The sequence below is a fragment of the Rana temporaria genome, chromosome 1, assembly GCF_905171775.1.
Source record: "Rana temporaria chromosome 1, aRanTem1.1, whole genome shotgun sequence".
NCBI lineage: Eukaryota > Metazoa > Chordata > Amphibia > Anura > Ranidae > Rana > Rana temporaria.
The window spans coordinates 162,415,187-162,441,165 of record NC_053489.1 but is presented as its reverse complement, the minus strand read 5'-3'; the positions used below and the strand labels follow the sequence as shown (position 1 = coordinate 162,441,165).

At 42.8% G+C, this 25,979-nt stretch overlaps 1 protein-coding gene across 3 annotated transcripts in view; it reads right to left on the bottom strand.

Moving 5' to 3' along the window:
• Window positions 1–402: 402 nt before the first annotated feature.
• The window catches only part of LZTR1 (leucine zipper like transcription regulator 1), a 43,979-nt gene continuing 18,402 nt past the window's right edge, over window positions 403–25,979 (bottom strand). For 2 of the 3 annotated variants that reach the window (XM_040345137.1, XM_040345145.1), the window contains 9 exons: window positions 25,681–25,776; window positions 25,194–25,380; window positions 24,057–24,226; window positions 22,364–22,520; window positions 20,528–20,654; window positions 19,328–19,477; window positions 12,841–12,946; window positions 3,847–3,927; window positions 403–857 (listed from right to left, as the gene is read on the bottom strand). In XM_040345137.1, the coding sequence (XP_040201071.1) occupies window positions 741–857; window positions 3,847–3,927; window positions 12,841–12,946; window positions 19,328–19,477; window positions 20,528–20,654; window positions 22,364–22,520; window positions 24,057–24,226; window positions 25,194–25,380; window positions 25,681–25,776 (1,191 nt within the window). In that variant the 3' untranslated portion in view covers window positions 403–740. Of the gene's footprint in view, window positions 858–3,846; window positions 3,952–12,840; window positions 12,947–19,327; window positions 19,478–20,527; window positions 20,655–22,363; window positions 22,521–24,056; window positions 24,227–25,193; window positions 25,381–25,680; window positions 25,777–25,979 lie in introns of those variants that run through there. The other variant, XM_040345154.1, reaches the window with a different exon arrangement.

The window sequence follows — 25,979 nt, the reverse complement described above, 5'->3', positions numbered from 1 at the left end:
ATTCTATTGTGCAAGCAATTGTTATGAGGCGTGCATTTGTAGAAATTCTAATGACAGTTATATTAAAATATTCTAAGAGGTTGTAGAAAACTGAAGCAGATAAAAATTTGACGTTATCCATAGCAATTCATTAGGATTATATAGTTGATCTTTGAAACCTACATAAAGCAAAACAGCTTTGTTCTAATTGGCTGCTGTAGGCAAAATACTTGCTTTTGTAATAATTTCCAACTATGAGGGCCTAGGTGTAACTACATAAGCTTTCAGCAATAAGTTGCCAGTGAATCTACAAGGATCTCTCACACACGGATTTGGATAATTACTCAAATATACGTAAAAAGATTTACTGTTGCTTTGTTTGCCAATCCCAACTTCCATATTTATATTACAAAAAAACAGAGAAGCCATAAACACATGCAACTTTTATGTACATAAAACAAATGTAAACAATTTTGAACAGTTAAACAAAAATATTAAATATGAACATAAAGTTATAGTGTCCTTTTTAAGTACATGACTTGTTGCTGCCATAAGGGTGCAGGGCAAATCTTTAGTATGAAACATAATAGGCTACTTATATCAGAAGCTGATCATCTTTCAGCTGTTAAATGGAGGACACTTCAATATTATGGTCCCACATGTCTGACATTAGGACATTTAATTACAGCAACGAGGAATGGTTCAACAAATTTGCTGGAGACGTCCAAACAGTCCACCATGATGTGCTAGGAGGTTGTCACTCAAATGTCTGAGCCCAGTTCAGCACACTGCTTGTCCGAGATGTGACTAGCCAGAGACTCAATGATGTTGATGAGCAGATGTTGACTCAGTGACCGCAGGTTCGGTAACTTGGCAACCTTCATATAAGGAAAGGGGGAAAAGGATGAGGATTTACTGTGGAAATCACATTGGCTGAACCTGAGATACCCGATTTGACTTTGTAAATCAGTGTTTCAAGTAGATATAAGAACACCATAAAGTGGACCCAAAACGAATGTATAACCTGCTAGTAACAGCACTTCCTGTTTCAGGCCTCCTTCAGTTGGCTTTTGGACTACCTATCAAATCTGCAAAGGCCTCTGCAGACCTGCAACTCTGCCCAACAGCAAACAGAAGGAGCTTGAATAGCAGGTTGAAAACATTGCTGCTAATTGCAAGGCAAAAGCTTTGTCAGCTTGAAAGAGGAAGCATTGCCAGGCCTGAAATGCACAACAAATGTTTTGTGCATCTGTTGTAGCAAGAAAACTGTATTACATCAAGACATGATGGCAAACACACAGAGTAAATATACTGCCAGATGCTGAGTAGCTTGAGCCAGGCCTATGAGCAGCCCTATTTACTGACCAGCCTGCCCCTTCATCTAAGCCAGTGTTTCTCAATTCCAGTCCTCAGGCCCCCCCAACAGGTCAGGTTTTCAGGATTTCCATTATTTTGCACAGGTGATTTGATCAGTTTCACTGCCTTAGTACGCACCACAGCCTTTTCATCCGAGGGAAATCCTGAAAACCTGACCTGTTGGGGGGGCCTGAGGACTGGAATTGAGAAACACTGATCTAAGCTTACAGCCAGTACCTCCAACAGTTACTACATGGCAGACACACAGCACTGGTCATGCAGCTTGTAATCTGATTTTCCAGTAATCAAACGTAGCTGGAAGTGTTTTTATAGCTTAAGAGGATTTGTCACATGCATTATGTAAAATGTATAAAATCATCACATTTACACATTTTCCAATATCTAGTTACAGTTCTGCATGTCAAAATAAGGGGCTCTGCTGACCCAACGACACCTTGCCAGCGCTCCTTCTGCTGTCCCGGCCAGTAAAACAAGAAAAAAAACTAAATTTAGGCCAATGTGAATTCTGCTACATATTTTTGGTAAAAGAATCCCATTCAGCGTATATAGATAAGTTTGTGCAAAAGTTAGAGTCTACAAACTATGGGATATATTTATGGAATTTGTATTTATTTATTTACTAGTAATGGAGGTGATCAGTGACTTCTAGCAGGACTGCGACATTGCGGCGGACAAATCGGACACAGACACTAATACAGTGATCAAAAATATGCACCGTCACTGTACTAATGACACTGGCAGGGAAGGGGTTAATGTCAGGGGCAATCAAAGGGTTAAATGTGTTCCTAGTTAAGTGCTTTCTGTGTGGGGGTGCTTTAACTATGGGAATATAGAGCTTAGCAGAAACACAGGATCTCTGTCTTCCCTTGTCACAGAATGGAGATCTGCCTTGTTTACATAGGCAGAACAGTGGTCTGCCTCTCTCGGGAAACGATTGGTGGGTCCCGGCGGACATCGGCTCCTGCTGTGTCTAAAAACAGCAGGAGCTGGTCGCCGTCAGCATCTGTGACGCGTAAAATCACGTATCTGTACGTGATTTTGCACAGAAGAGCAGTCGCTCCGCAGTATATGTACATGGGGCGGTTGGGCAAGAGGTTAAGCCGAGTACACACTTTCAGTTCTTTTGTTCAACATGCAGGTTTAACGAACAAAAAAAAACGGGTCGCTGCAGTAACACAAGCGATGGTAATGCAGCGATCTCTCCTACTAAGACACTGTTTTGTGATAGGAGGGACTGTAAGCGCTGATCAAATGCTGGTTTCCCAGCAGGAACTTTCGACAGAAGCCAGTTGTTACACCGGCTTTTGTAGACTAGATAGCTGTACACATGGACCGAAAGTCAGCCTGTTCCTGCTGCACTGGCAGATTTCCAGCTCGTGTGTACGATGCTTTAACATTGGTATTTTCACTTTGCTCCGAATAGGAAAGATGACAGTAGCGCTTTAAAAAAATAACCCTTTCATTCTCTCTGAAGCCATCACAACTTCCTAAACCTTAAATTTCTATTCCTCACCTACTCATCTCATTTTGTCAATGGCATTTTCAAGGAATTTTTTCCATGGTTCTGTACTTGGTTCACTACTTTTCCCACAAATCTGTGCAGGGGTTGTGGTCAAATAAGAGATAAGCCTAGTAATGTCTTGCACCGAGTTTCACCTTTTTGTAGATACTTCTAAAAGGTACTGTGCATCTAAAGAGAACTGGTGGTGGAGCACTTCTTTTTACAGCACTGGGTCAAATAATAAAATGTTATATAGACCATTTTCAGGAAGTACACTGGGCCTGGCCCAACATCTACATAACAGAAGTAGGTACAGATTCAACTTGGGAAATGCCATTAACAAAATGTACAGACTTTTACTGCCAAATAGAGATTAAATAAATACGAGAAGCCATGCAGAGACAGGACAGACGATTATTTTTTTTATTGGTCCACAACGTTAAAGTGGCAAGTGCACTGATATCTAAAACAGATGAACACATAGATGAATAGACATTCAGGACATGTAGCTGTGTGTAGCACTGCTCAGACATTACATAATGCAAAAGTGATGAAGCCACACAAGCCTATGTTAGTTGAGAGAACAGTATGACAGCCAAAGTGGACCACCTCTGCACAATTACAGTTTGGTAATGGTATAGAAAGACATTGACTTTCATAATCAAATGACAGTGACTGTATAACTTGTATATAAAAAGGAAACACATCTGTTTTATGAAGCCATTAGCCAAGATATGCAAAATCCCCTATTTATTTCAGTCCCAAACCAGTTAAATTCACTAGACCTAGCTCTACCTGCTACACCAAGTAGGAAAATAAGCATGTACGAAGAATGTGACTATGACAAATGTCCTATCGATTATTTGTACCCACATATAAACACACATACATAAATGAAGTTAGGTTTATGGGCTGGTAGAAAAGACAGCGCCAACACTGAAGATGATTGGACAACATGGTCCCAGAGCCCAAGAAAAGATGCCACCAACCTTCGTGAACTGATGGACAATAATGTGAAGGCAATGCTTCTTCATATCCAGAGCCTGTGTCTTGTCTGCTGCTTCCAGAATCTAAAAACAAAAAAACAAAACCGACTGATCTCATCAAAAAAAAAAAAAAAAAAAAGGAAGAAAAAAAAGGAAAAAAGAATCACATTGTACAGGTTTATACCAAGTCTCTTTCCTCTACAAATGAAAAATTGACAAACAGTTGCTAGTAGCAATCGAGATGTTTCCCTGGAGCTCCTTACATGATGTCATTAGTCTGTGGTTACTGATGAAATGACTGAGGTAGAAGTAGACCCCTTTATTTATTTAACAGTGTAGAGGACTTTAAAGCACAGGAAACATTTGCTACATTTATCAAAGTTCATCCATTTGCCAAACATTTTCTAGGCCTTTAAAATAACTGCAAATTTCTCAAAGAACATTACTCTGTTCTGCATGCAAAACTCATTCAGGCAACTTATATCGAACTTTAATGTACGATAAAAACACACTCAAATGGATGAAGATTAAACACTTCAGCCTAAGAATCTGCCCAATGACCGGGCCATTTTTTGCGATCTGGCACTGCGTTGCTTTAACTGACAATTGCGCGGTCGTGCGATGCTGTACCCAAACAAAATTGACGTTCATTTTTCCCCACAAAGCGAGCTTTCTTTTGTTGGTATTTTTTGCGCGATAAACAAAAAAAAAGCGACAATTTTGAAAAAAAAGCACAATATCTTTTAGTTTTTGCTATAGTAAATATCCCAATTTATTTTTTAAAAACTATTTTCCTAAATTCAGGCTGATATATATTCTACATATATTTTTTTTTTTTTAAAAGCGGTTGTATATTATATATATATATATATATATTTTTTTTTTAAACCTGCAAGGCAAAAGGCATAATCAGCTAGTATGCACCGCATACTAGCTGATTATGAAATACTTACCTAGGAACGAGGTGAAGAACACTTACCTGGTCCACGCCGAGTGAGATGTCATCTTGCTCCGGCGTATCTTCCGGGCATCGGCGCTCCAGCGCTGTGATTGGCTGGAGCGGCGATGACGTCACTCCCAAGCGGGAGATCAAGGCGGCTGCCGGATCTTTCGCCGTGGATTCCCCCTGCGCATGCGCCGCTGCAATCAGCGGCGCATTGCGAGGGGAATATCTCCTAAACCGTACAGGTTTAGGAGATATTCTTTATACCTACAGATAAGCCTTATTATAGGCTTACCTGTAGGTAAAAGTGAAAAATAAGGGTTTACAACCACTTTAACAAAAAACGCAATAAGCGTATATTTATGGCATTTTTATTTTATTACTAGTAATAGCAGTGATGTGCGATTTTTTTGCAGTATTGCGACGTTGTCCTCATTTTTGGGACCAATCACGCATATTTATAGCACTGATCGCTCTATGTGAATGTCACCGACAGGGAAGGGGTTAACACTAGGGGGCGATCAAGGGGTTAACTATGTTCCCTTATTGTGTGTTCTAACTGAGGGGGGGGACGACGACTCACTATAGGAGATGACAGATCGGGTGTTTCTACAAAGTAGAAAACACGATCTGTCTTCTCTCCTCAGACAGCGTAGGGATTTGTGTGTTAACATACACAAACCCTGTGCTGCCACGCGTGCACGCGATCGGGCCGGCTACGTGCATCGGGTTCCCCGCCGTGCAGTGGCCGGCAGGTGCCCTCTGGTGGCTCTCCTGGGCGAAGCCCTATAGGTACAGAATTACATAAAAGTCCAGTTGTTACTTTGAGGCCAAGTCCATTTGCTTCTGGGACCAGACCTGTGTTAAAGGTTCTGGTCTGTTAGCTGCAGCCAGCTCAGGAGATCAAAAGAGACTCAGTCTCCAGCAAGGTTTATTACGGAGAGAGGAAGGGGCGGAGCAGAGGACTGCAAGGCACAGCAGACCAGCGCTAGTCCCAAGAAATGTGTGGGGTTGGTTTTTTGGGACTAGCGCTTGTCTGCTGTGCCTTGCAGTCCTCTGTGCCGTGATATTCTTCAGCCTTGGAGCTACGGACGCCACCGGAGCGGCGGGGGACTGATCCATCACCGCTACCCAGCTGGAACTAAAAGTGAGCACCCTAAAAGATATTTTTTAACAATGGGGGTCATTTATTAAAGGCAAATCCACTTTGCATTACAAGTGCATTGCAAGTACACTAAAAGTGCACTTGGAAGTGCAGTTGCTGTTAATCTGAGGGGCTATAAAAGAAAAAAGACTGAAAATTCCGTAAAAAAAAAAAAATATATATATATATATTTTTCTTTGTTTGTTATAAAATTTAGCAAATTGGAAATTTTTCTTCATAAATTTTGGCCAAAATTTATACTGCTACATATCTTTGGTAAAAATAAGTACAAATTGGTGGATATTATTTAGTCGTTGTGAGAGTTATAGAGTCCACAAGCTATGGTGCCAATATGTGAAAATTTATCACACCTGAAGTACTGACGGCCTATCTCATTTCTTGAGACCCTAACATGCCAGAAAAGTACAAATACCCCCCAAATGACCTCTTTTTGGAAAGAATACATTCCAAGGTATTTAGAAAGAGGCATGGTGAGTTTTTTGAAGTTGTCATTTTTTCCCCAAAATTCTTTGCAAAAATCAAGATTTATTTTTGTTCACAAAATTGTCATATTAGCAGGTTATTTCTCACACACAGCAGATGCATACCACAAATTACACCCCAAAACACATTCTGCTATTCCTCCCAAGCATGGCGATACCACACATGTGTGAGACTTTTACACAGCGTGGCCACATACAGAGGCCCAACATGCAGGGAGCACCTTCAGGCGTTCTGGAGCACCCAGGCCAATTCTGACATTCCTCTCCTACATGTAAAAATAATCATTTATTTGCTAGAAAATTACATAGAACCCCAAAAATTATATTTTTTTTAGCAAAGACCCTAGAGAATACAATGGCGGTCGTTGCAACTTTTTATCGCACACGGTATTTGCACAGCAATTTATCGAACGCGTTTTTTTTGGGAATAAAACTGTTTCGTCTTTTTAAAAAAAAAAAACACAATAAAGTTAGCCCAATGTTAAAAATCCCCATAGGTGACGCTTTAAATATTTTTACTGGTTACATCTTTTTAGTTGGAGAAGAGGTCTAGGGCCAAAAATTATTGCTCTCGCTGTAACGTTCGCAGCGATACCTCACATGTGTGGTTTGAACACCGTTTTCATATGTGGGCGGGACTTACATTTGCGTTCGCTTCTGTATATGAGCACACAGGAACAGGGGCGCTTTAAAAAAAATAATATTTTTTTTTTTTTATTGTTCATTTTACTTTATTTATTTTAGTTTGACATGTTTTTCCCCAAAAATAAATGTTTTGATCACTTTTATTCCTATTACAAGGAATGTAAACATCCCTTGTAATAGGAATATAGCATGACAGGTCCTCTTTACAGTGAGATATGGGGTCAATAAAACCCCACATCTCACCTCTAGGCTGGGAAGCCTGAAATAAAAAAAAACAAAAAAAAAAACGTTCCTGACTGCGATCTTAGCGGTGAGTCGGAAGAAGCACCGGAGGCAGAGGGGAGGGGGGGGGGCATCCCCTTTCGCCTCCCGTAAGAATGATCAAGAGGCGGAACAGCTGCTATGATCGTGCTTATGGTGTAGAGAATCACCGGCTGAAAAAGATGATATCTGAATGATACCTGTAGCTGCACCCATCATTCAGATATCCCTGCACAAAGTCAAGGATGTCATATGACGGCCGAGATGTGGTTAAAACTCATTTTTTTTCCCCCAGACTATTGGGCCGGGGTATTGCAGAGTACTGGCAGGGGTATTGCACAGTATTGCAGGGGGTATTGCAGGAAAGGAAGAGTATTGCACAGGGTATTGCAGGGATGGCTGAGCAGGGATGTCTGGATCTGTGACTGCAATTGTCACAGATCCAGCCCACAGTGCTGCCGACACCCGCTCTCTCCACTCACACTGTACCGATCGGTACAGAGAGGGGAGGGAGGGGACACTCCCATGTGCGATTCTGGGAGGATGTCCAGGGACGTCCTGCCAGAGTTAACAAACCGCCCTGTAGACGTCTTGTCAACGGGCGGGTCGTTAAGTGGTTAAGCAATCTTTAGATCCACTCCAAGCTGTAAAAAACAGCAGGAGCCTAGACACCGAGTATGTCCATGGAAGTCGCTCCATCTCTTCGGTAGATCCTCCGGAAAAAGACTACCGTACCCCCAGCATTGTTGAGATGACGGAGTCGAACAGACCCCTCCTGTCTTACAGTCTGGCTTCCAATAGCCATGTTGAGCAAGTCAGTGACTGAACAACAGGAGTAAGTATGGGGCCTCGAGACAGAGTGACCTCGCGCCCTGGCAACCGCCAGGGTACCTCTGCTACCAGGCGCCCGATATCGGCGTACCAAGGACGCTGAGGCCAATCTGGAGCAATTAGAATCATCGGGATCTCCTCAGCCTCCACTCTGTGGAGCAGCCGAGGAAGCAAATACAAAAAGGAGGAACGGCAAAAAGTCGCTGATACAGACCCCACAGGGCCACTGACGCGTCTGTACCAGATCACTAGACCTGGCCACTAACTTCGAAACCCTTGCGGTGGAGACGAGCGGCCAGGAGGATCCATGCCCTGTGAGGCTCACCTCCTGCAAGGGAGCCAAAACACCAAGGACAAAGACCAGTCGCCCTGGTCCAGCATCTGGCGACTCCAGTAGTCCGCCTGCCGGTATACCGGATGGTAGACCGAAGCCTCGGCCGTGGCATTGTCCGGCTGAATCCAGATCGGACGACCTTGTAATCTCCTCGACCACGAGGAGAAGCATAGCCTGATGGCCTAAAATAGTAGGACAATGAACGGTAGACATGGTCCACACAGCACCTGGTATTCACAGGCGGTCTCCCACCCTGGCACGACCCTGGGTAGTTACCGAGACTAGACGAGAACGGGCACATTCAGGGAGGTGTGGCCGTAGGTCCACGCAAGTCCAGCGACTCAGGGCCGACTGGACCCCCCCAGGTGCCCCCACAACCCGTGAGGCTGGCATCCATCGTAAACACCGACCACTGGAAGGAAGAAACAACTTCCCGGACCGAAGAGTCAGGGATCTCCGTCACCAACTCAGAGAGACCGACTAGGTGGCGCACCGGAATCTGAGGATTTCAGAGAGACAAGAGATTTTTTACCACCTGGACAGTATTTCCCCTGGAAAACCTGAGTGTGGAACTGGGCATACAGTACCGCCTCAAAGGAGGCTACCCACAGGCCCCGGACCAGCAGGTGCCCGGAGAGACCGATTGTGTGATGCCAATAGCTTCACCGCAGACTGAAGAGTCTGCAATTTCTCCAGGGGGAAGAAGGACCTTCGCCACCGAGGTGTCCGGATCAACCCTAAATACTCCAACGATTTGAACCCTGGGTCGCACACATGGAAGACGGGCTTGCTGCCACTGAGCTACACCTCCTGGCCTAAATGTTTAACACCCACCCGAATCTTCGGAGGGTCTGAATGGAAATAACACATCCACTAGGTCTGAGACAGAAGCTGCTCTCAGAAGAAAGTCGTCCAAGTAGCCACGAGGCAAAGCCTCGCTGTCCCAACAAAGTTAGGATAAGTGCGAGCTCCTAGCTGAAAACCCATGGTGCTGACGCCAGATCAAAAGGGAGGACCACAGGCTGACAGAGACCCTATTTCATCACGAAGCACAGAAAAAACACTGACATACGCAAAACGGGAGATGCATGTATGCGTCCCTGATGTCAGAGGACGCCAGGACGTCCCCCGGGTGGAGCGCAGCTACCACCGAACGAATGGATTCCATGCGGAACTACCCAACGTTCAAAGATATTCAGGGCCTGAGGCCCATAGAAAACCCCAAACCTCTCGTCCTACAGGAAAGGTAAAATTACCCCGTAGCTTAGCAAGTCCCACACTACCCAAGGCAGACCGACGGGCCGGGAGAGGAAGACACGAGGAAAGAACTTTGTTCTGTGGATAGGAGGAAACCCTATCTAGTACTCCGAAGAGACCACCTCGCAAAACCACTGGTCAGAGAGCAGGGAGGTTTCACCGAATTGTGAACCTGCAAGTCGCCCCCCCCCCACCTAGAGACAGGGAGGGAAGGCTACATACATTGGCAGGATTTTGGTGCCGGCGTGATCGGCTTACGCACCCACAGACCTATATGAGACCCTGGACCAGCTGGTCCACTAGCCTAATAACTTCGGGAGAGAGTCGGTGCTCCTCCACTGTCTGGGGCAAAATGCTCACTCCGTGAGTGACTGAGACCCCAGAGCAGCGGCCACAATAGGCCGCAAGACAGACCCCAGCATGGTAAACATGGAAAGGGTCAGTACTTCGGATCTTCTATCAGTCAGATCCATACAAGCGGGGCCTCCCGCAATAGGGAGAATGGTCACCTATACATGACACCCGGAGGGTCCACCACCAGAGAAGAAGCCCACCTCTTGAAAGGGATCTCCTCAAAGGTGCACTGAACCGCCCGGCGGTGAGGGACTACAAAATCCCTCAGCAGCTTTTCTCATTCCGCATCCAAGAAATTATCAAAGAAGGGCAAAGAAGGAAAAAACCTACAGAGAGCGGTCCGATTTGTGTGATCCAAAAAAAAGACAGAGCCCTCGGCGGAAACCCAGCTGCACGATCCAGCATAAGAGAGTCCCTTACAGCAGTCAGAAGCGCACCCATAAATGCCTTATCCTGCACCGACCCAGGTACTTGGTCCACGGCTCCATAACAGAGCATTCTCCAGGGGATAACGGGGGGAGGGAGCACTCTTTAAACCTACGGCTGTCCGCAGTCCGCCCCCACCCTGGCACAAAAGTGTCAAAGGCTAACAATAAAGTCTCTGTGGGAATCCCAGGTGCTAACACCTGCTGCTACCACCAGCATGTTGGGGGAAGGATCCAGGTACTGGCTCCAAATATTAAAACATTTACATAGTGTGTATGTATGACATGTAGGTGCATCAGCATGCAGCCTCCACCTGTCCTTACAATAAACTGAAGCTCCTAGGGCCCTATGCAGGGCCTCTCACCCACACTGACCAGGGGTACCCAGGGGACTCACCTCAGGAGTAGACTGCCCAGCGCTGCCGACCGCTCTCAGTACACAGCGTGTGGAGAGGAAAAGAACCGTGAAGGACTGTGCGGCATCTGAAGGGAACCATTTGCGCCATAGGATACAGCACTAGGGGCCAGGACTGCACAAAGATGGCCGCCGAGCGTTCAGAACGCAGCCACAGGAAAATGGCCGACCGCAATGTAAGCTGCGCAATAGTGCGGCTACAACAAAATGGCCGCCAATTGGAGTTTTCAATGTAATTGAAAACCTCCCAAAAAATGGCGCCAGCGCCGGCCAAACGCCGCATTTAAACAGGAAAAGCCTCGTAGGGCTTTCACAGTGAAAACCCCACACAGGAAAGTACCCAGTACAACAAGAAAAAATACCCGATAACACAGCCCCCCAGGAAGGCCCCCCCCCCCCCACGGACAGCGGCTTTAGCAATGCAGCAGAGGGAAAGGAGCAGGGAAGGGAGGAGAAAAAGACCCCAGAACCCCAGGAATGCCCAGCCGCACCAACCCACCGAAGCGGGAGGGACTTTACTTACCCGTCCGAGCGAGGACTCGCTGACGCATTCCTGACAGAGCTACAACCGCAATGGAGGTAGCTGTCGGCCCAGTCCACTGAGTGAGACAACACCACAGCCTAGTCATATGCGGACCTCGGAGCAAAGCTCGCCGGCCACACAGGAGCCATAGGGTGGCATACCCAGCCTCTTTGCAAAGGTGTGCCCATGCTCGCTGGTCGAACTGAGTAGACTACAAGGATCTATATTATCCAGCCTGTCTCAGCCGAAGATTCTTCAAGAAAAGGTAAAATAAAAAAAGAAATTTCTCCTCAGGGCGCTGGGCTCAAAGGGAGCCATACGTCCATCTCCTTTGCTAGGCAGAACGAAACTGAGGCTGCATGCTGCAGTGAGGAGGGTTATGTCTGGAGGGACCGCCCCCTGGGCGGGGCCGTTCAACTCTGTTAATGTAACATGTATTTAATTATCCAACATGCTTCTGCCTAGTCCTCTAGTCAAGTCACTTGTCAAGATTTAAGGAGTGTCCGTCCATGGACGATAAGAGAAATATGCATGATCACTGTACCGAATACTGTCTGGGAAGGGTTAAACATCTAGGGCGATCAAATGGTTAAGAGTTTGCCTAACCAGTGTTTTGGTGTGCCATCTGTGGTGCTTTTACTAAGGGAAGTGATGGATTTTTTCCCTGCTTTGCGGGGAAAGAAAATCCATAACTTCCCCGCTGACAGGACAGAGCTCTGGCTTGTTTACATAGGCAGAGCTCTGTCCTGTGCCTTCCTGATGATCGGCATCTGCCACTGCCGAGTCCCCAGCAGCGCATGCTACCCACCCGGAAGTGCCTAGCACGTGATCTGACGCAGCAGAGCTGCCTTGCATATACGGAATAATGGTCGGCAAGCGGTTAACCTAAAAAAAAAAAAAAAAAAAACAAGTTGGAAATCTGAATTTCACACTGAAAATGTATAGAGACATTAGGAATGCCCCCTGCAAATATACCATGTACAAACTTGCATACTCACTAAATGTGACAAACACACATTTGTTGGGCGGAAAAATAACCTAAAATCTCACCAACGTACAAAAGAGGAAAATGCTAGAAATTACCTTTCCCAAAAACTTGCCACCACTTCCAAAGCAATAGCAAATACGAACACAACTATTAATTGCCTATAAATGTCATCTGCCCAGATGTAGCTTTTCTTCATGCTCATTTCCAATACACAAAGAAGCAGAAATTGTAAATTCACATGATGAAAACTATATAAAAAATATTTGTAATGTTACTTGCTTATATTTCTAGGGAATGTCAATTAGAACTTCTACAATATAGGCTTATTATGGTCCTTCTGCTTTCACACATGAATCATTAACAAGAAGTAATACCTGAAGCACATTCTCAACGGTCACATTCATTTCCAGGTTCTGCCTGCAATAGGCCTGCAGTCGGTTGCTGAAGAATCCATAGTAATATGGAGCAGAGAACAGGTAGCTAAAGATCAAGTTAAGGATTGATTTCCAAGCATTAGAAGTGTTTATATTTTGACAGGCAGTATGTACAGGCGGTCCTAGTGGTAAATTACACAGGGGGGGGGTTCTTTGTGGCTGGGAAAGATTGCTCAATAGCACAGAACAAGTAGCCTAAAGGAAGGGTGTAATTAAAGTGGTTCTAAAAGCACTTTAATACATTCATACATCAAGATAAAAACCCTGTGCAGCAGCCCCCTCATACTTACCTTAGCCCCATCGCAATCCAGCGATATTGCACAAGAGTATTGGTTGTCCGGAGACAATTCCTGAGAGAGAGAGAGAGAGAGAGAGAGAGAGAGAGAGAGAGAGGCAGCTCTGTGTCTGAATGGACACACAAAGCAGCAGCTTGGCTGCCCCCACAGCAAGCTGCTTGCCGTGGGGGCAGGAGGAAGGGGCCAGGAGCGATGACGAGGGACCCGAGAAAAGGAGGATCGGGGGCTGCTCTGTGCAAAACCACCAAACACAGCAGGCAAGTATTACACGTTTGTTATTTTAAAACCCCCAAAAAACAAGACTATATCACTTTAAAGCAGAGTTCCACCGAGAAACAGAACTTCCATGGATTGGATTCCTTCCCACCTCCGATGCCACATTTGGCACCTTTCAGGGGGAGCAGATACCTGTCAAATCCAGGTATGTGCTCCCACTTCTTGTGTGGCGAATTACCCAATGTCTGGTCCTCCCCATCCCGCTGTCTTCTGGAAGGCGCACAGGTCCCAGAAAACAGCAGGGACCATTCAAAAAGCGCCGCAAGGCTTTACTTCCTGTTTTCCTTAGTAAGGATGCCGGCGCCTGCACCCGGAGCCAAGGAGCGGCTCACTTCGAGCGCCGACATCGCGGGCTCCCTGGACAGGTAAGTGTCCATATATTAAAAGTCAGCAGCTGCAGTATTTGTAGCCGCTGACTAAATTTTTATTTTATTTTTTTACCCAGGCTTAACTCCGCTTTAAGATAGGCAGGTTTTACCAACAAATGGTAAGAATCAGGGCTTTCCTATGGAATCTTGTTATTTTTTTTTGTTAATAAAAGTGGGCTGGAGGCCTTAAAACACACCCTGGCGAGTGGACCAAGTCCTTAACAGTTCTCTTTTTGATACTAATAGTTAAAATATGTAAATATCAATCTTCAGTTCTATTATCTAGACATTATTGTGCAGGTTTTATACTAGTCATTAACACAGTGGTAAGGTCCAAAAAATTTTTAGCTAAAAAATTTCTATTGCACAGAGCAGCCCCAAACCACCTCTTTTGGAGGTCCCTGGCCAGCACTCTTGGCTCCTCCTTTTCTCTGTGTGCCACCATAGGAAGCATTATAAACCATGTGTTAAGTATGTGCACACACTATCATGTATCTATAAGTGTATACAGAGTTGGCTTTTGTGCAAAGTAGGGTTGCACAGATACCAGATTTTAACCCGAGAGTACAAGTACTGATACTTTCTGTCAAGTACCAAAACCTTTGCAGTGTGATTTGAGCCCATACAAAATGAATGGGCTCAAATCGCACTGCAAAGAATCCTATGAGATTTGAACAGAAATGCGGTGCAATTCCTGTGTAAATCGCATGTGGTTTTCTGCACCGGTCCTGTGTGAACCCAGGCTGAAGTTACTATGACAAGCTAAGGTTCACACAGGAGTGGTGGGGAATGCACGCGATTCAAACAGGAATTGCACTACACTTCTGTTCAAATGACATGTGATTCTTTGCAGTACGATTTAAGCTCATTTATTTTGTATGGGCTCAAATAGCACTGCAAAGGTTTAGGTATCGGAGCATTTGCACAAGTACTTGTGCAATTGGTTAGTATCAGCACCAATACAATATCAGTGCAAAGTCTTTACAGGAAGCTGCTTGCTGCAACAAAAACAGCTGGCTTTACCTTTGTACTGAGAAATATTAGTTAAAATTTGCATAACAAAGCTGACCGCTTACCCTTACCCCCAATTTAACAATACAGTGGTGCACTGAAGCAGTTAGTGACTTTCTAATTGTAAATAAGTAAGTAATTGTAAAGGTTTGTTTAAAAATAAATAAAAACATACATGTCATACTGACCCACTCTGTGCCTGCTCTCTGCAAGGCCCTTGCACAGAGCGGCCCGATCCTCCTTTTGCAGGATCCCGGGCATTTCTGACTCCTCAAGTGCCCCCAGAGAGCGCTTTCCATGGGGGCACTCCCAAGCAATGCTGCTGCGTCCATTGACAAAGACAGCAGTACTCGGCCCTGCCCGTGTCACTGGATTTGATTGACAGCCCCTGGAGCCAATGGCGCCTGCTGCTATCAATCTATCCAATGAGGACCTGAGACAGCGTCTGGAGCTGCTGTGCTCATCGATCAGGCTCAGGTAAGAAAAAAGGAGTTTTGGGAGGCAGCTGCAGCACAGGTTTTTTCACCTTAATGCATCAAGGTGAAAAACCATGAGGGTTTACAACTCCTTTAGGCGGCCCCCCTGGTCATACAAGAGTAATTTTGCAAAAATGCTCGTATGAATGTTTGTTCAAAAGAGTAGATTCGATGAATCTACAAATGTTGATCAAAAAGTATTTAAAAAAGTTTGTTCGCTCTTAACACTGGATTTTAGAGTGAATGCAACGAAAACCACACACACACAGTTAGAGATTTTTTATTTTTTTTCCATCCTACTCCTTCGAATTTTCTCCTTCCTGTGTTTGAAAACAGACATTGCCTTGACCCTCACTAAACCATCAGAGAATAGAATTACTGTTTTTAAGCAAATATTTTCTAACAAAATACTGGTGTACGGCCATAGATTGCTCATTAAAGGCAACAATGAGCTCATTTTTGAGCATAGCTTGTGATTATTGGCTAAATTTGTTGTGTTGACAGTAATAATTGAGGAGTCTGGCAGTATGAGGGACTGTTGCACTGAAAAATTTCTCAAGTTGTGGGCGGAACCCAACAGTCCGTTTTGTATAAAGAGAAGCAAAAGTATTCAAAATAATGTGTTTGCATATCACTGTCTGATGAACAAGTTTTAAATCAGTCCAATGGAGATGCGGTGTTAAAGCTCATTTACATGGAATCTCGCCTCATTCACTGGTCAACCTCCAAATAAAACATTTATTGGAGGTTCCACGTTAAAGTGCATAATTGCAGAGTACAAACACGTTGCAGAAAGCACAAAGACCTTGCAGTGTAGTGGATTTCAATGTGAATGATAAGTACTCCTGACACTTGTTAGGAACTATGTACAGGTGCATCTCAAAAAATTAGAATATCAAAAAGTTAATTTCAGTAACTCAATTCAAAAAGTGAAACTCGCATAATAAAGATTCCTTAGAGTGATACATTTCAAGCATTTCTTTCCTTTAAATTCGAGGATTAAGGCTTACAGCTAGTTAAAACCCCAAACTCACCATCACAGAAAATTTGAATCTTGCATAAGGCCAAAAAAATAAAAAAATTATTTTTAATACAAGAATTGTTGGCCTACTGAAAAGTATGTCCATGTACAGTATTGTATGCACTGAATACTTGGTCGGGGCTCCTTTTGCATGAATTACTGCATCAATGCGGCATTGCATGGAGGTGATTAGCCTGTGGCACTGCTGAGGTGTTATGGAAGCTCAGATTGCTTTGATAGCGTCCTTCAGCTTGTCTGCATTGTTGGGTCTGGTGTGTCATCTCCCGCCCCTGACAATACCCCACAGACATCTTGCCCCTCCCCCCTCGAGCGCTCCGTAGCAGCCAGTAGGTTTACACTTTCTACTAAATTCTGCCCAGCTAGTAACCCTCTTAAGATGTCTTATTAGTAATTTGTTCCTCCTTGTCAGAAGGCAGTACTCGTACATGGCACCTGCGTCAGGGTTTGCATCGCTTTTGGGTTTCTGCCCTTTTTCTCCCTGTCGTAATCTCACGCATTTGCAGAGAGTCTGTAGCCAAGCCTCATTTTCGTTGTGATTATAGCAACCCTGTCACCGGCATAGCAAAAATCCCAGTTGAGCCTGTGCTCTTGCAGGATTGCGGAGTGAGACCGTGATATTGGCAGGGCATGGTATTGCAAGGACTAGCGGCACGAGAAGCGCGCAGTAAAGAAAAAACAGCAACTGATTACAAGAAAAGTAAGTATGATAGTAGAGATCCAAATACAGCAATTTGCACAGTTTGTGCCGATTCTTTATATTAGGAAAATTTGGCGAGTTTGCTGGTCAGTCAAGCATAGTGATATCATGATCATTAAACCTGGTATTGATACTTTTGGCAGTGTGGGCAGGTGCCAAGTCCTGCTGAAAAAAAATAAATCAGCATCTCCATAAAGCTGGTCAGCAGAGGGAAGCATGAAGTGCTCTAAAACAGTGGTCAACCATGTCCTTAGGGCCCACTAACAGGCAAGGATTTATGTATTACCTTGGGGAGATGCAGAGCAGCAAATGATATCACCTGTGATGTATTTCAGTTATCTTGCAAACATGGCCTGTTAGTGGGCCCTGAGGACAGGGTGATGACCACCGCTCTAGAACATCCTGGTAGACGGCTGCGCTGCCTTTAGACTTGATAAAACACAGTGGACCAGCACATGACATGGCTCCCCAAATCAGCACCGCTATGGAAACTTCACACTGGACCTCATATTCAAATTTTCTGAGATACTGAATTTTGGGTTTTCACTAGATGCAAGCCATAAAAGTTAAAAAAAGAAATGCTTGAAATGTGTAATGAATCTACAGTGCCTTGCAAAAGTATTCACCCACCTTGGCATTTTTCGTGTTTTGTTGCCTCACAACCTGGAATTAACATGGATTGTTTGAGGATTGGCATAATTTAATTTACAAAACATGCCCACAACTTTTAAGATTTGTTTTCCTTTTATTGTGAAGCAAACAACAAATAGGACAAAATAACAGAAAAAGTCAATGTGCATAACTATTCACCCCCCTAAAGTCAATACTTTGTAGAGCTACCTTTTGAGGCGATCGCAGCTCCAAGTCGCTTTGGATAAGTCTCTATGATCTGGTCACATCTCACCACTGGGATTTTTGCCCATTCCTCCTTGCAAAACTGCTCCAGCTCCTTCAAGTTGGATGGTTTGCGCTTGTGAACAGCAATCTTTAAGTCTGACCACAGATTATCTTTTGAATTGAGGTCTGGGCTTTGACTAGGCCATTCCAATACATTTACACGTTTCCCCTTAAACCACTCAAGTGTTGCTTTAGCAGTGTGTTTGGGGTCATTGTCCTGCTTGAAGGTGAACCTCCATCCTAGCCTCAAATCACACACAGAGTGGTACAGGTTTTGCTCAAGAATATCCCTGTATTTAGCACCATCCATCTTTCCCTTAACTCTGACCAGTTTCCCAGTCCCGACTGCTGAAAAACACAATGGTGTTCTTTGGGTGAAGTGTTGGGTTTGTGCCAGACATTGCGTTTTCTTTGATGGCCAAAAAGTGGTGTGCGGCCATCTCTTGGCAGGTTTGCAATTGTGCCTTGTTCTTTCCATTTGGTTTCGATAGATTTGATGGTGCTCCTAGGGATCATCAAACATTTGTATATTTTAATTATAATCTAACCCTGACTTGTACTTCTCAACAACATTGTCCCTTACTTGTTTGGAGAGTTCCTTGGTCTTCATGGCAGTGTTTGGTTAGTGGTGCCTCTTGCTTAGGTGTTGCAGCCTCTGGGGATTTTCAAAAAGGTGTGTATATGTAATGACAGATCATGTGACACTTGGATTGCACACAGGTGGACATCATTTCACCAATTACCTTCAGAAGTCACACAATTAGTTGCACCAGAGCTTTTTATGGGCTTCATAACAAAGGGGGTGAATACATGCGCACATGGCAATTACTGTATTTATTGGCGTATAACACTCACTTTTTTACTCTGAAAATAGAGGGTAGACTGTGCCTGCATGTTATACGCAGGGGGTTGTGGAAAAAAAATTCCTGAAACTTCGCTCTTAAAGTTAGGGTGCGTGTTATACGTCTGTGCGTGTTATACGCCGATAAATACGGTATCAGTTTTTTATTTCTGAAAAATAGCTATGTATATATTTTTCAAATTTTACTTCACCAAATTAGACTATTGTGTTCTGATCCATCAAATACAATTCAGATTAAAAAACCATTGAACTAAAGGCTGTAATGTAACAAAATTGGTAAAAAGCTAAGGGGGTGAATACTTTTGAAAGGCACTGTATATAATAAACAAGTTTCACTTTTTGCATTGAATTACTGAAATAAATTAACTTTTCGCTGATAGTCTAATTTTTGGAGATGCCCCTGTAGTTGCTGTGCACAACTAAAATCTTATTTATCTATCACAGATAAACACGGTGGCATTAATGGAGGGGGACAACCAATCTGATAACATAAAAAGGATACAGTGAATCTTCAGGGGGCATATTCACCTCCCCATAATAGATGTATCGTAGTAGTGACTCAAAAGCTTGTTTGCTGGGCACCATCTCACCAATAGAGATGTTTACTTGACCATCCTCAGGCATGAAAGATCGGAACATGGCCTCGAAATAGCTGCAGATAAATAGTAAAGTGGAAAGCACACAATTACATACACTTACATGCAAGGCCCAGTCTATTTAATTGTAGATAAAACTGGACTGCTGCCTCCCTGATAAGCTGATAGAATTTCATTGTTCATTGAACTCTCCTGCAGTAATTTCTGCCATGTGGAAAATCTACTGCATAACTAGAGGTACAATTAACAGGATACACAGTACAATGTGGTCTAAAAAGGCAACCACTTTGCTTTTATCTACCATGTTTCTAGATTTGTAAGATAGAGCAACAACAATTACACTGGACATCTCAAACATGATTAAACTGTGGGCTTGCATACTTGGGCATTGTTAACGCTTGTCATCAAATTCCCCAGGCTGCATTTAACCTGCTTTATATTAGTTTATAGTAGTTTCTCTGAAATATATCCTATTAGAGACGCATTTGCACTGCATGCAAAGGCAGTCAAATACATGCTGAGCGTTTGACAGCAGCTCCCATGTATACAAGCCCTCATGCAACAGTACAGGTTTGTAGAGGCCATACTTCAACATAAAAATGAAATCTTATTGCCCAATATTTGCCACTAACAGTAATTAACTAAGATATGTCTAATAGCACAAATTAAGAAGTATAAAGCTAATTTGGCTGTACTTCTAGGGATCACAGGAGTGCAGTTCAGGCTACATCCCTGCCAACAGTGGGCTAAAGTTTGCTGACTTTACTCAGCCGGGCCCCTCTGTTGAGCTTTCGAGGCCCAGGCCCAGTACAACAAGGCTGTACCTGCCTTATCGGTGACCCTGGATACACTTAGAAATTTACAGCTAGTCATTAACCATTTTAGCTTTTTCTATCACAGTCTACAAAAAAGGTATATATTACCTGGGTCCAAACAGTTGTTCATTGATTCCCAATGTGTAGTCTGATGTTTTGTTAGAATGCTAGTTATTCTACTACACACCAATATTTTAATGGTAGAAAGATAAAAAAATAAAAAAATACTCCCAATATTTAGTTCCCATTTGTTTTTTTTATCAAATGTGCAGCTGTGTAGTGAATGCACACCTGGATCGAGCAGCCAGGATGGCTGTATGTGCTGGTCTTGGGTGTCCGTCTAGCAGTAACGTGATGTCACAAAAATCTCTTCCTGCACCTTCCAGATAAGCTTTCATATCCTGAACGAGGGATGTGCCTAAAAACACATGAACACATACATTGGAAAGTAGCAGTAGTGAGTCTTAAAGAATATAAAATTGTACATCTTTAGGCAATGGCCACAACTTCTAGCAGTCCTAGACGTACAGCTATGCACGGCTAGGAAAAATGTCCTGGTCTGGTGTAGCCAGACTTGCAGCAGATTCAGCTTTTTATGGTACCAACTTAAAATTTGGCTTCAATAAAGAACATGCTGCAGCACTTATCTGCATATCTGAAATGATAGAGTCAATATGTATGGTCTGCACAATGGCCATGATTTATACACAGGCATCATAAGTCATAGCTTTTGCATAATTGGGCATCTGAAAGGGCAACATTTTTAATCTATGAACATGTGAAGCTATACTATGCAGAAGGGTTTCTACCAGCCTCTTCTACGGTTTATCCAGCAGAACTTAAAGCAGAGTTCCACCCATTTAAAAGTCAGCAGCTACAAAAAGTGTAGCTGCTGACTTTTAATAATCAGACACTCACCTGTCCCACGGTCCAGCGATGCGGGCGCACGATGCCCTGCTCCTCCTTCCCTCCTCTCCATGGCGCCGGCATTGTTACTGTGGGCGCCCAGCTGTGGCTTCAGAGCCCTGCACGCTGTGATTGGCCGTGCAATTTTCTGGGACCTGTGACCATGTCACAGAAAATGGCAGGGAGTGGAGGAGGTGATCTTCCTTCCGGCGCCAGGGAGAAAGTGGGAGCTGGGCATCTAAAAACAGGATACCCACGCATGTCATGGGGTCACCTACAATGCTGAAGTTCCATTTTCAGGGGGAACTCCAATTATCTTTGCAGTTTCATAAATCAGATTCTTAAAGCGATTTTCATATTCTTTTCAGTTTAATTTCTGAACTCCATTATACAGTGAAGAGAAGTGAAAGCCAAAACCTAAAATTGTTTGCTATTGTAAGCTGCATGGGGTGAAGTTTGCTCATTTTAATATGTAAATTCATACAAACACTCCCCTCCATAATGCAGAATCTGTGAAGTGCAATCACAGACGATTGCTTAGTTCTCGGTTTGCTCCGACTGGAGAGCAGTGTTACTCACCACTCTATGCTTCTCCAGTGCACACTGTAGCACCAGTCTGGGGAGAGGGAAGGTGTGGCTAGCTCTGCCTCCCAACTGTAAGCTGAAAGGCAGAGAGCCAGCTGTCAATCAGGCAGCAGGGTGGATCCAGACGATATTGTCTGGATCCTTCCCAGGCCTGGCAGGTCTCTGCCCCATCAACTAATAGCACGCAAAAGATGACTCTGGGTGACAGGAGGAATACAAAAGTAAGTGTACTCCTGTAACCCACAGGAAAAGTTTAGCCAAAAAAAAAGCTTTCGCCATACTTCTCCAAAATAAATACACATATATATATATATACACATATATATATATATATATATATATATATATATATATATATATATATATATATATATATATATATATATATATATATATATATATATATATATATATATATATATCTGAGGCTTTATTTTTTTACTTTTATAGTCATGAACAGGCTGATTGCTACAAACATGTAGTAAGAGGGTGCATGTAGTCCACACCAAAAAAAAAAAAAAGTTACATTCTAGACCTAGGAGAGACTAAACCGCTTAGAAAGATTGTTGCACTACAAAAAAGTTACTTGCTGTAAAACATCAGTAGCATCATATTTTTGTCCACAAAGCAACAAACCTATATCAACAGGCTGATCCGAGTGAATACGGATGGGAGGCTGCTGTTTCCTGCGTACAATCTCCACAATTAAGGGTGATGACAAACGCTCAAACTCTTTCATCATGATCACCTGGTTGAAGTGGGATTCCTTTACTACAAAGTTCAGGCAGTGTTCCTAAAATATAAGATAGGTAATTAGCCGTGGCAATAACAATAACCTACGAGAAAAACTAGCATTATTCAAATATACATAATGAAACAAAGACTTTCTACTAGGCGTGACATTTGTATTCCAAACAAAAATAGTACACAACTTTTTTTTTTTCCCCCTTTTTTATTTTTATAAGCTTGTTTTTCTAGGGATCATTTGCACAAGACTGTTGGCAGCTTTAAGTGGGACGTGTGAGTGTTAAAACATAGAGTAAAGGTTAAAAAAAATATATATATATATATATATATATATATATATATATATATATATATATATATATATATATATATATATATATATATATATATATATATATATAAATAATTAACCTATTTTATCAGATAATAGTCCACCTTATGGCAGCTAAAGGTAGCAGTGATAAATTAGGTAACATAAAGTTACACAGTAGTAGAACAGGAAACAAATGGTCTGGCTCCCATGTCAGGAATTACCATCCTCAAAACAGGGAGAAACCTTGGTCATGTTGACAAATTGTCTATTAACCCTTTCGTCGCCAGAGCCGTTTCTGCATTTTTTTTTTGAATTATTAGATTTAGCCGTGAATACCGGCCCTATATTTAATGCTCGCACTCCAGCACCACTGTGTGGTGGTATGTAACAAGTGAAGCACAATCTTGGTTTTTTTATAGGGACACCCAATGTATGAGTTTATGTTGACATGTGCTTATGTTTTAATATAGAAATTGTTAAAAAAAAAAAAAAAAAAAAAAAAAAAAAAAAATCCAATATGGACCCACCAAATTCCATAGAACAGTGTTACTGAGAAGTGGGCAACCGACTTGGAACCTACTTATGTCTTTACAGAAAAAAAGCAAAACAAAAAACTGTTTAATAGGAAATGGGTACCGATTCAATCGTCAGGAAATGAGAACCTATTTAGCATTGGTAAAAGGTAAATATTTTAAAATGAAACTTTTTTAATCAAAATGATTTTTAATCAAACTATTGAAAATAAGACCTATATCTAAGGCAGATTGGACGCCACCACAGTTCAAAACGCAGTGTGGACAGAGAAGATTCTGTTTCTCCCTATCCTATAAGCCAGGGATAAGCAATTAGCGGACCTCCAGCTGTTCCAAATCTACAAATCCCATCATGCCTCTGCCTTTGGGTGTCATGCTTGTTGCTGTCAGAGACTTGCTATGCCTCATGGGACTTGTAGTTCTGCAACAACTGGAGGTCCGCTAATTGCTTATCCCTGCTATAAGCCATGGGTCTTCAAACTACAGCCCTCCAGTTGTTCAGGAACTACAATTCCCATCATGCCTAGCCATGTCTGTGAATGTCAGTGTGTTACAATGCCTCATGGGATGTGTAGTTCTACAACAGCTGGAGGGCCGTAGTTTGAGGATCCCTGCTATAAGCAGACCAGAACACATGCAGTACAAAAAGAACACACGCTATATAAAAGACAACACAACACATCTGCTTCTTCCCATGCTGTGGAAAGTTAAAACCTTGAGATGTGAGAATTCGTACCTTTAACTGATCCAGCTGCAGCTTGTTAGCATTTTCACACACTATAAGGACGTTCTGAAGGTCAACAGATGCTTCAATATACTGAACACAAAGCTGCTCCAACCGTGACAACTTAAAATGTAAAGCCAATTTATATACATCCATGATGAGGAGAACATCCTCAACGTGACCTAGACGGTGAGAATTAAAGTAATGAACAAGTGATGCATGCCACTAGTCAAGAAGCATTCAATAATACACATACAGCACAAAGCAGATGAGGTCTGATTATTTTGAATACACACGCTAAACATGCATTTACAAAAATGTATGAATATATAGCTGATAAAACTACATTATGATACAGCGCACACAGCAGCTAAAATCACTTTTAGTGAAATAGTTTGTTTGGGCCAGCTTGGAGTTCAGCTTTAGGACCAACTAATAACTGCTGCGAGTACATTTTTCAGTGTTCTTACCTCTCTAGAAAGACCAATAAAAAAAAAAAGGGGACTGGTAATCTAGAAAATAAATAGCTGGATTTACATTTTGTTAACTGAGCCACTGTCCTGCCTCCCAGTTATAAGAGCAGCATACATGCTGATACACAGCTGCTCCAAGAAAGGTATGCATAGATGGTGGTTTCAAAAAGACTGATTATCACATCAATGGGTAACAGCAGACCATTCTAAGGGGTACAGCTGATTAGCTGCCTGACTTTGCCTGTTTAAAAAAAGGTTTTCCCTGAAGAAGGCCAGCACTGTGTGTGAGTGTTTACTCTTCTTCCACCACAAGCATTAAAAGGGGTGCTATGGCTACACAGATAACATGTCTGTTCAAAAATGTAATCATCTCCTGGTTGGAACATCTGAGAAATATATTTTATATTCTTGTCCAGCTTATAGACAGTTGATGAGCAGATATCACTAGAGATGCAGAATGAGACAGAACATTAGATATGTTTATATACTCAAAATGTTATTGTTTTCCCCTCCACTGTTATTATTTCGGTTGGTCTCAGACCCAAGTTAAATCCCCACCCAAAAGAGTCAGGACAGTAATAATAAAAAAAAAAAAAAAAAAGTGAAAGATAGTCTTCCTAAAATTCTTTGCAGCAAATTCTGCTACATCCTGTGCCCAGTTAGCAGTCCCACTGACCTTTCCGTGGGTACTTTATCTTGTCTGTATACAGGAACTGCATAAGCAGTTCAAATGGCCGTGCTTCAGCATCTCTGATGACTACTTCCAGTATGGGCAGAGATCGGAACAATTTTGCATTGCCACTTCCATTTTCTTGCTTTTGTGGTGCACTTTGACATTCTTCCTCAGAATCGGGTTTTAATTTCTGGTTAAATAAAAAACACAAGAAGAGTATTGTGTATATCAAAACTAAAATACATACCAAAACCTAACAAATATGACAGAGCAGCGAGTGGCTGATAAGTTCAAAATGACACCTTCATTCCTGGTAGTATAGCCATGCCAGTGTGTCGGTTTTAACTATGTTAAAGGCAACATATCAGTAAACCAGTTCAGGACAAAAGCCTGTTAAAAAAATAATTATTTTTTTATAAAGATCTTTCAATTTTAGGACCCTTTGGCTTTTCTGGTTCTCCTTTGCGAATTTTTAATTGCAATTACTTACATGTCTCTGACGCTCTCTTGCCTGAGTTATCTTTTTTCTTAGCCATTGACATCGAGCAGTCACAATAGCCGTGTGTCCTCTCACTTTCTCCTCTTTCTGGTGACAAAGAAATACAACATTAAGGCATAGTGTAAACTTTCATATCAGAAGACAATACCAAGATTCTGAGCTTTGAACCATCAGCATCCCTGCATATACCACAGATCTGGTTAGTGATTGTCACATGTTTAATGTGTTCAGAACAAAATGCACACATCAACTTGTTACAGGCGATTGCTTGGTTAACCTGTGACCTTCAT